At 38.1% G+C, this 10,951-nt stretch overlaps 1 protein-coding gene across 3 annotated transcripts in view; it reads left to right on the top strand.

Annotated features, from left to right (window-relative positions):
• The first annotated feature begins 3,477 nt into the window (after window positions 1–3,477).
• Window positions 3,478–10,951, top strand: part of mcamb (melanoma cell adhesion molecule b) — a 38,753-nt gene continuing 31,279 nt past the window's right edge. For all 3 annotated transcript variants that reach the window (XM_066662948.1, XM_066662933.1, XM_066662942.1), the window contains exon 1: window positions 3,478–3,675. In XM_066662948.1, the coding sequence (XP_066519045.1) occupies window positions 3,618–3,675 (58 nt within the window). In that variant the 5' untranslated portion in view covers window positions 3,478–3,617. The remainder of the gene's footprint in view (window positions 3,676–10,951) is intronic.

Raw genomic sequence — 10,951 nt, 5'->3', positions numbered from 1 at the left:
AGTAGGGGGTCATGTGAACTTGAAGACATAATTTATATCAAATGGGTTATTGTTACTGAAAATTCTGAGATCTACTGGACATATACAGCATGCTCAAAAGTGTGTAATGTAACTTAACAAAATAAAAATAAAAAATAATTTAAAATGCTTTCGAGTGTCCCTAAAATTGTACAGACATTGTGTACTGTGGTTGTCACAGATGAAAATTTAATAACTAATTGAGAAAACACAAAATACAACTCTTAATTTACCTTATTTTAGGAAAATGTTAACCATTATTACTCAATAATTTGGTTATTATTATACTTCCTCATGTACTACTAACCTATAAATCTGGATAATGATCTGGAGCCATTTACAGTGTTAATAAACTTAAGGAATCAAAGATGGGGCAAATACTTTTTCAAATCACTAAACAAATCTATCTTGTCTCTGATATGCTCATTTACCAGAACCTTATGCATGGTGATCAGATCACGGCCAGCCAGAGACAGCCCTCTTCTGTATCTGCTAGATAGGTCCAATAAAGTGGATGGTGAATGAAGGGTTGTCTCAGAGCCAGAACCAATTTAAAACCCTTGCCCCCCTCATCAATAATGCACACAAAACGTTAGAGTGAATTTTTCTGTTGTTTATATTATTAACTCCATTTTCTGAAATTCTTTTATTTAAAAATTGCAATAGAAACATCATAACAACATCTGTTGTTATCTGGAAATAGTCAGTGATCCCTTTATTAAAAAAAAAAAAAAGTAAGAAAAAAAAATTGGAAATTGCTGGTGGACATAGGTAAAAAAACTGCAGGTCCCAGAATGCATTGCATTTAATACACTGCCAGACATGGTGCTCTACTCTGAAAATAAACGGATAGTTTATTTCATAGAGTTAACAGTTCCATTTGAGGATGCTGTGGATTAAGCATTTGAAAGAAAGAAGCTGAAGTATGTGGACTTGGCAGCTGAGGTGTTGGAAGGCCCCCTCTTTAATTTTCAACAATGGTTCTCTCTGTCTCCATATAACTGAAGTTATGTAATGACATAATTATTCGCCTGTCCCTCCTTCCTCCTCTCTCCTTCTGTCTCTACTCACCATTCCACCCCTCCCTTTATCATCCCACCCCTCCCTTTATCATCCCACCCCTCCCTTTCTCCTCCTCTCTTCATCTGTCTCTACTCATCATCCCAAACCACTCTCTTTATCATCCCAAGCCCCTCCCTTTATCAACTCCCATTAGCTGCTCCAAGCCTCAAACCTTCCAGCTTGCACCCCCTCCACAGGTGCTGCTGTGGGCCGGCCTCCTGCCCAGCACTCAATGCAGTCTCCTCGCTGCCAAGCTTCCTCATCGTAGATTCGCTGTACGGCTCACACTCTCTCCTGCTGGATCTTTCTTCATGCCTCTCTGCTCGCAGCTGCACTTCTCCTAGCTTTGCAGCTTGCGCTTTCTCCTACCACAAACCTTCTGCCCAACCTCTCTCTTTTCTGGCAACCCCACTCCCAACCTCTACTTTTCAGCCCTCTCTGTCCTTGTGTACTGCTGTGGACCTTCATCCCATTCTTTCCTCTTGGCAGCCACGCTGCTCCCAGCTTCTAACTTTCCAGCGTGTGTCATTGAAGATTTTCGTTCATATCTCTCCCTAGCTACCACACCACACACTGTCTCCTCCAGCTGCTGTGAGCCTTCAAACTGATATCTCTCCTTTGCAGCCACACTGCTCCCATGCGATAAGCTGCCTTCTCTCTGTCTTGCTGTTCCTGCAGTGCTGACCGTTAGCTCCGCTTTTAGGGCTTGATATTTCCTCCCCTGTCATCCATCTAGATCACCCTTCCATTTCTCAATTCCCTCTGTGCCACTGGAAAGGCACCATCGTGGCATACCTGTCAATTAATGTAATCTCAATTCATTAATGATACCGCTCTGTAGTATTCAACTTTCAGGACTGCTACTAATCAACTTTCTGCTGGCCAGGTGATCTTAGCCGTGTTAAGACCAACTCTGACTCGCATGTCTCTATTGAGCAACCACTATACCCCTTTATCGCTGCAGCACTTCGAGGACTCAACCTACCAGTCATGCCAGCCCCTTTCACTCTCGAATTTCTGCCATCATCATAATCAATAAAGGACGTCCAATTTACTCAACCTAATGCTATTTCTCTACCGTCTCACACGATGCTCAGCCATGCGGCAGTTTATTAAAGGTAGTTAATTTGTGGACTCACTAAACCCTTTCACTCACCTACTCACAGTCCAGGACCTACTCACAATCCACCTACCCTCGACAAATGTACCTCTTAATCCAACAATTTGTAGCACTTAATGACTAGCATATTTCGGGTATGGCTTCATACGCATTCATAAGTCACCCTGAATTCCTCCCCAAAATCACCTTCAAGTTTCAGCCTTTACGGGTGTAGCAAAACAATGTAATAAAACTTAGGTGCACTAGGACCTTGAGGAGCTGCTACTGTTACTGCACGTCCCTTTATCACCATTGGCTACCGGTCTGTATTTCTTTCTTGGAGTGTTATTTTGCCTTCATGGTGTAATTGTAGCCAGGACACATGTGTTTTTATATTACAATCACTTGAGAAACTTTCACTGTACTCTGGTGATATACATGTCGTCACTAACTGTTGGACTATTAGCATCAATTGTCTGGACCCCTGTAGAATTAGGTCAGTGACTTTAATATAATGCTATTTTTAAGTAAGTTTTTTATTTTTTTTTTACAGAAATCTGATTTAATTTAGATATTAAATAAATAGTTTTTGAAAATTCTTGAAAAGAAATATATTGACAATGAAAAACATCTAAGGGGGTGAAAACTTTTTATAGGCAATTTACATTTTAATTTAATTATGAAAGTATAAATCAATTCACTTGCGGCAGCCAATCAGATCATAACCTTTGCCGCAGCACCTTACGTCACACGTCACGTCCAAATTAAAACTCCTCTCTGAAATCAGTGTTGAAGGAAGATAAAGCAGCTACAGGAGTGTGATGATTTGTTCATATTTAATAACAGACGTTTCTTTACCCACGTTTCACTGAAGCACAGAATGAAAAAAAACAAGGTGATATATTAATGAAAAACTACACGCGTATACACCGCGACCCTGAAATGGAAATGAAGATGATAATGATGATGACACACGCGTATAGTAACGGTTACTCGGTCAACCGTTGCAAAACAAATGTAACCCCACAAATAAATTCAACAAATAGCGTTAGTTCATCGAACTGCATATTACTCTAAAATCGAGACATTACATTCTTGCATCTCAAGTAAAAACTACCGCAATTCGTAAGAAACACCGTGAAACAGTGAGTCGAAGGAATTGAACTCGCAGAGCTCGGTTCATTATAGCGGCATCCGTCAGATGGAGTCGATTCAGTGAAATGAATCATTTGATTTTCATGTGGAGTTTTGATCAGAGCCGCCGAACCCACCGTTCCCTCCCCTCGTTGTCACACACACAGCGCTGACGCTATTCTAATATAGCCCCCTCGGTGTGGTGTGTGTTTCATGTCTGTTTTCTAGTCCCTCTCCCAGCAGTGAGCAGTAGAGTTACTCTCTGGACTCTGAACAGGAGCAGGAGAAGCAGGGTTCTTGCAGCATGGCTCAGTGGAGGGTTATCCTCACCCTAACTGCATTTTATGGTCTCGTGTGGCAAGGTAAGTGAGAGAAAGCAGCAGTTTTATTAGAAAAGCAGAAAGAAAGTTTGGACTGGGAATGATGCGCTGGTGTCTGGAGAGTAGAGAAGACAAATTACTTATATCTCGTCATGTATCTTGGTGAATGTTAATATTTAGTGTTGATATTAGTATTGTCTTCAGATGTTTCTGATACAATCACAACTTTAAGTTTCATAGAGAAAGCTGAGCTGTCACACTGTATAACGGTGTGCACCAACATTCACCTCTCATATCAGCTGTAATGTGTGTTTTCAGAATGTGTACTTGCATGTTAAATGTCTTAGGTGCAAATGGATGGAATTAATGATTTGTTTGATGATGAGTTTTATTGTAAAATATCAGTAACCTGTCTGCCTTCAAATTTTAAAGGTATTTTACTGCAGTTAACTCTATCTTTCTTGGATTAACTCAGTGTTAAACGTTAAGTGAACTTGAATTTTGAGTCAGACTATGTATATTTATAAATTCATAAAAGCTTGATGATTTGGGAAGAAGCTAAATGAGTGATGCAGCCAGAATGACAGAATCAGCTTCTATGTGGCAAGGTTATTCTTATGCACCTATATGGAAATTGGTCGTGCCAATATCTATTATTTTTATATGCATATCTACCTGTACAGATGAATAAACTATTTTCAATGTGTAAAAATGTGGGGTAGGTCAGTCCTTTTTTTCATTAATAAAAATTGTTTTTCTGTAGGGCTCAAAATGCAGTAAAATTAATAAAATTCAGCATCAGCTAAATACAGTAAACAGATATTTAAATATATTTTATTCCTAAACCTACATATATTTAGCACATATACAGCACACATATGGAAATGATTAATGATAAAAGTGGGTGTGTGTTTTTTTTTGTTTTTTTTTTAATTAATATTACATAAAACAACATGGCGTCTAGCCTTGGGGCACTTTTATGTTAAACAAAAGATTGCAGACACATTTGGTGTGTTTGTTTTCTGAGCATGAGTTTGAGTTAGGAACTACGCAGTGGAAACAGTAAAAGATTTGTGTGCCACACACCTCACAGACCACGAGACTGCACTTAGATGGAGCCTTGCTTATGAGAGAACTGTGCTTTCTTTCATAAATCCATAATCAAGATGGGGGAATAACCAAGATGTAGGAAAGAAAATATGATTATCACAGGTCTAAGAAACATGTAACCTGCTAAGTGTTGGCTGCTGAATTGCCCTAGAGTTCATTTTATTTGCTATTTGTTAGACAAGCCTTGACATGTCCCATTTGTCATGTCCAGTGAACACATGTACTGTGTTGTGCAGGAAAGGATGTTGAGTATCTTGTTGCATCCTCACCAGCAATGTTCTAGTTTCAGGGTTTACGATATTTATGTTAAAGAACCTGATTCCCCTTCACTCCCACATGTCTTTTTCTAACTTCCTTAAGCCTGTTCCTTACTGTGCTGACCTCCTATTTGAGCTAATTGTCTAATTTTATCCGTGATCTCAAACTTTCTCAGCCGTCAGTCGTCTTTAGCTTTCTGCAGTCCTCAATAACGTATTTAGAGTCTTCAAAGGATCTAACTGTTAAATTGGACAAAGTGATGTTAAAAACAAGATAACAACCTTGAAGAATCAGTAATAAGCCCCTTGGTCTCTTCCAAAGGAATTTGGTTTCATGCTTCCGTTAGGTATATTTAGGTTAGGTTAGTTTAGGTTAAAGACATATGTACTCTTATAGAGCTTTTCCACTGCATGGAAATACACAACTCTACTCGACTTGGCACATCTTTTTTGCTTTAAACACTTTGAATTGCTTCTGTATGAAAGATGCTCTATAGATAAACTTGCCTTGCCTTGCCTTGCCTTGCTTTTCCATTGGCCAAATAGAACCAAGTACTTTTTCAGTCCCTGCTCACTCTGGGTTCAAACCATATGAAATGGTGACGTGTAAATCCTGCAGCGCGCAGATAGGCCAGAGTGACATGTTTATCACCACAAAAGGCAGAGTTAAATCAAATCCAGGACAAACCATCACTGCTTGTAACTTTACCTCAAGGTGTTTTGAAGAGGTTTATATGCTTCTTTGGCCGATGGCTGACAAAAATTTCCAGTGAAAGCCAAACGTGCAACAAGGAAAACTGAAATGTGAGCCGCGTTTAGACCAAAAAACTAAAACAACATGCAAATACACAACGAGTAAACGGCTCCTAACATTACTGCCATTAATGTGGTTTTCAAAGCCAGCGATTCCTGAGACAGGGTTCTACCACGTCACCAGCTCCATTTTGGTGGGGAGCTGTGCTAGTGGAAAACCGGCAAGCTTTAAACATGCCGAGACAAGTCATGTAGAGTCTGACACATGTGGTGGTAAAGCACCATTACATTTAGAACATTGTTATATACACCATTGTTGTAATCCCAATGAACAGGGTTTAATATAGTTTCTAAATTAGTTTTAAAACAGACTTCACTATAGTGTCATGATATGTCTTAAACTTAAAAAATCTTCCTAATACTTGGAGAGACCGGGTTGTTCTAGAAAACCTCTGTTGTTTCTTTCTTTTGAAATGTTTACACAATCTGAAGTGTAGGTGGCATTTTCAAATACAGTTAAAATATAAACACCCAACATAAATTTTAAAGAAAGGTCCATCTAAACCAATTATGATAACAAAATGATGTCAATAGTTGGCATGAAATAGGCAGTGTCCTCAATTATCTTTTGTATTTTAGAGAGTCAGTAGCAGGACCTGACATTGCCTTTTGAATATCTAAGCAATGGATTTTCTGGTTTTAGAAACTAAAGACAATCTGTAAACATGTTTGTTTAGCAAACCATTTTTATAACAGCAACTGACAAGTAGATCCCATGTGTGTCACATGCTCAGGCCCTCAGTCTCTCTCTATTTGGACCTGATTCAAAAGCCTAAATTAATATTTGAGACAAATGTTTGATTATAAATTTCTGCTTGTTACTACATGGGACTCCAAAACTGCAAAGCGATGTTATCTAAAAGCTTGCTCAGCTGAATATAACTCTGACTATAACATAAATATAGAACAGAGTCTTGGGGCATTGGAGTTACCCTTAGTTTAGATACATAGTCTAAACTTCTAACTAAATCCAGTCTTTCACAAAACAAACAATCATATATTTAACAAACCAAAGCTAAGCAAAGTAGGGCAGATTCAAAATTGTAATAAATTGTTAGATGTAGAGTAGATGTTATTCTATAGTTTTAAAATGATGGAAAGTAATGGTTGCTTCTAATCAACAGCAAGAAAATATTCTCATTTATGTTTGTCATTTCCTGATGTTAAAACATAGAACTAAACTCTATACAAACTCTGAAAGAAACTCTAATGAGCCTAATTGGCAGTGTAATTGCTACTCCCAGAGCAGTTTAAAGTAGTCTTACTGAACAAATACTATGAATGGTTTTACTAGTGTCTTTCCCAAAGGATGCGTTCAATTCCTGTGACTCATCAAAGGAGTAACACAATGGAATCCAAGCGATTTTTGGCACAAAGAGAAAATGCGTCTTCCATGACACCATCTAATTATGGGTCAAGGGCATAGAGTGGAAGAGCAGGGTATCTGCCATAGAGCATCCTTCCTCACGTTCCATTACAAAGCACTCTTACAAAGGTATCAACAATAGACTGCTTTGTACATAATCCTTCTCACAGATAAGGCCGATCTGGGCAGTTTTTTAACAGAACAATACATGAGCTAAGAGCCATTACATTTCCTGCTGGGGGTGGAAACGTGTCTGGAAAATATTTAAGTCTAACACTTGCCAAAAGTGAGCATGCGCTGTAGGAAATAAAGATGCCTGAGAGAACCATAAAGAGTTCTTTAGAGTGGTGAAACAGAACTCTTTTGGTTAGAATGAAAACTGTTGTAACGGATGCTTGTTTAAAGAAGCAATTCTTGGGCTACCAAGTAGATCTGCTGTCTTAGCATTGGTCCTGACACTCAGGAGATTACAAATTTGATCACTGATGATGGCATAGCCATCTGTATCAGTCCAAGAGAGTGCAATTGGTCTTAATTTCTGGGTGTGTAGAATGGTTCTCCCACTCCCATCATCATTCAGCATGCGCATCTGTTTTCTGACTTAACAGAATTGAGTGGTTAGTGTTCTCCAATTGTGTTGAGCTGTACATGTTAGCCATTTAGGTTTTTAAAATAGTACAGCAGTGCTTGGAGGAGGTATGTTTTAGCATTGGTAGCACCACATGATAGGGTGAGTCTAAATAATGGGTGGAATGACTAGAACTAGAGAAAAAAATGGGTAAAAAGAAATGGAAAAAAGTTTTATATAACTTTATGACCAAGATCAAGATCACTTTCAAGAAGGTCATTGGTTGAAGAGCTGAAGTCAGAGGCACAAATAATTTTGTGAGGTTTTTTTTCTGGTTTGCCATGTTAGTTCTATGCATTTTTACCATTTAAGTTTATTTCATTTTGCTACTATCTCACCTTATATTTATATAAGCCCCTCCTCCTGAACAGAAAACGAATGTATTGTATTTGGTGACTTATCATGCATTGGATTGCCTCAGCTTGAACATGTTTTTAAAGCTTGTAATTAGAATGACTGGAAATGCCTGTGACATGAATGTTAGGCAGTACTCTTTACTGTGTTTCTGATAGTCCCTCAGTGGCTTAGCTCTGAATTTGCCCTAAGTGATGAATTGCAGCTGATTATAGTGTGGCAGTCATGCACAGCTTTCTCTCTGCACCCCTGCTACATGGCCACATGCCTTTCAGTTTCCAAGAAGAAGTGAATGCTTAAATTTGCATTATTTTCTCGACTGTGTTAACATCCAAGCTCATAAGTCCATATGACAGAAGAAAGAGACTTTGCCTGCGTTTGATACTGTCCGTCTATCTGTATTGTTTAAATATGTGTCTGGATAATTCATTGTTGTTAGCATTAGCGTGACAGCATCCAGGTCTGGGAAAAGCCCGGAAATGTTTTCACTAATGGGAGGACTGCTATGAGAAGTAAAACTTCACAAACTTTTGGTTCGTAAGGCAGATTAGTTTCACTGACTTTTTTCCCCACATTTTTCTGACACTTCCATATACTACTCATCATATGATTCTTAAAATACTTTTGAGCAGTTTTGAATCTAACCCATAGCGGAAAAGTTAAGTTACTATAAGTTTTTAGATGCGTGTATATCAAGCAATAGATTTATGACATAAGACTTATTCAGTATATGTCTGTTCATATCTGTTTTAACCACAGTGAGTGGTGTAATTTGTTGCTGACGTATTAGGAACCCTGTGTGGCATTGTTAAACACACACACAGATACAGATAGGCTGTTAACAGAAGGCTGCCAGTAGTGTTATGGAACAGGCTCTAAAATGTGCACTTAAAAAACTCCAGATGTAGCTGACAAACTGGTGCCCAATCAAAACACCTTATGTTCTTTAAGAGATTTGTTTATAGATTGTCTGACGTCCATTTCATTTATGTACAATTTACCCCTCTTTGGCAAGTACCCTGAGACGTAACCATGCATGACCTGGAAACTCTACACTCCCCATCATTCATTCTGTTCTTTCACAGAGGCCAGCAAACAGCTGCTCACACCTGGCACTCACTCACCCACAGCAGTCACTGGAGCTCAACTATCAAATCAATGACACTTCTTCCTCATCCCTTCCCTTAATCCACATTTAGGGGGCTACTGGTACAAATGTGTTATAAGCAAATGTTAACGTCTTTTGAAATAAATACAGTTTGAGTTACAGTTAGGTAGCTCACCCTTACACCCAAAACAAACATTGACCCACTTAAAACATTTCCTTACAGAAGAGGCTCTGTGTAGTCCTGGTAGAGGAGCCATGCAGCAGTCACCTGGCCAATAGGGGAAATTCCTTGACGTTTTTGTTGATCAGTGCAGCAGAACTAGCTAAACATGGTTCTGAAACCATGATAGAAGTTCCAGTTCACCAAGGATAATTACAACAAGATTTTCCACATTGAATATGAGTTACAAAGTTTATATTTGGACCACAGCTGTGCAGTTTGCCTTCTACAGTCAACGTTTGCCACGGGCTTGGCATAACTTGGAGACTTTGAACAAAATACCTATGTCAAATAATGGGATGGATGCACTACCATTTAGTTATTTGTTTTATAATTATTATTATAAAACAATATATTATTATATTATTATTATTACAGTTTCCCTAGATCACTAAATTCAAAACACCCAGATGCTTAAAAAGTAAAACCTGACCCAAACTAGGACTAGTCAGCTTGCATGGTTTAGAATTGTGCGTGAATTACAAGTTCAGACTTGTAAGAATAAATAGGCTTGTTTTGAGTTAATGTGATGAGCAAAAAACAACAACAACAACAACAAAAGACATGTTTCCTGACTTCCACTTATACAAGCTGCCCATTTGTGATGAAACAATGAGGAGTGTTTTAGTCTGGACTGGTCTTTGAATAAGATGTCATACAGGACAGCTACTCAGACTTGAATTTAAAGAGAACCTCCCACAATATTGCAAAATATCTGCATTACCCTCTATGGTCTAAGGATTATCTCATTCACATTTAAATGTTCAGGGCAACCTCAGCTCTCAGGATGATACCTTAATTGATTTAGGGCTCCGTGATCCTGAAAAGTTGAAATCTAGCATTACATATAAAAATATCTATTTGTTTCTTTCACACAAATTGTACACTTGAATCCTCCTATTACACATTGTAAGAGGTGAATGATGTTACCTTGTGTATCTCAATCGTTCTTCATAGCCTCATAACATCTTATGCAGCTCACATAGGACAGACTGCATATTCAGGAAATGTTTGACTGTGTGTACTACTCTATTATTGCAAATATGTTAATGAAATATTGTTAAAGGTTGAAAGTTCTTCTAAGACACAGTAAAGTAATTGAGACAGATTTAATGTGGAATGTGCTATTTTAGAAAAGTTTAGGTCAGGTTTGTTTACAGTTTTGAGAGGCAGCAGAAACCTGAAATTTTTAAAAACTTTTAAAAGTTGGCTCACAAAGATATTATAGGAAAATATACACTAACTCAGCCCCCAGGGTGTGTGTTCATAACTATTGCAAGGGGGTGAAGCAAGGCAAATGAATGAAATACATATGCCAATTTAAATAATTCCACATAAAATCATTTGTAATTTTTTTTTTGTTTGTTTGTTTAATAGCAAATAGAAAATGTTTACTATTATGTAATCCTTGTCACCAAATTGTCATTAAATATAAAATCTCAAACACATTTAGGTTCACTGG

The sequence above is a fragment of the Hoplias malabaricus genome, chromosome 1 (assembly GCF_029633855.1).
Source record: "Hoplias malabaricus isolate fHopMal1 chromosome 1, fHopMal1.hap1, whole genome shotgun sequence".
NCBI lineage: Eukaryota > Metazoa > Chordata > Actinopteri > Characiformes > Erythrinidae > Hoplias > Hoplias malabaricus.
The sequence above is the reverse complement of the archived record's forward strand: the minus strand, read 5'-3'. Positions and strand labels throughout refer to the sequence as shown.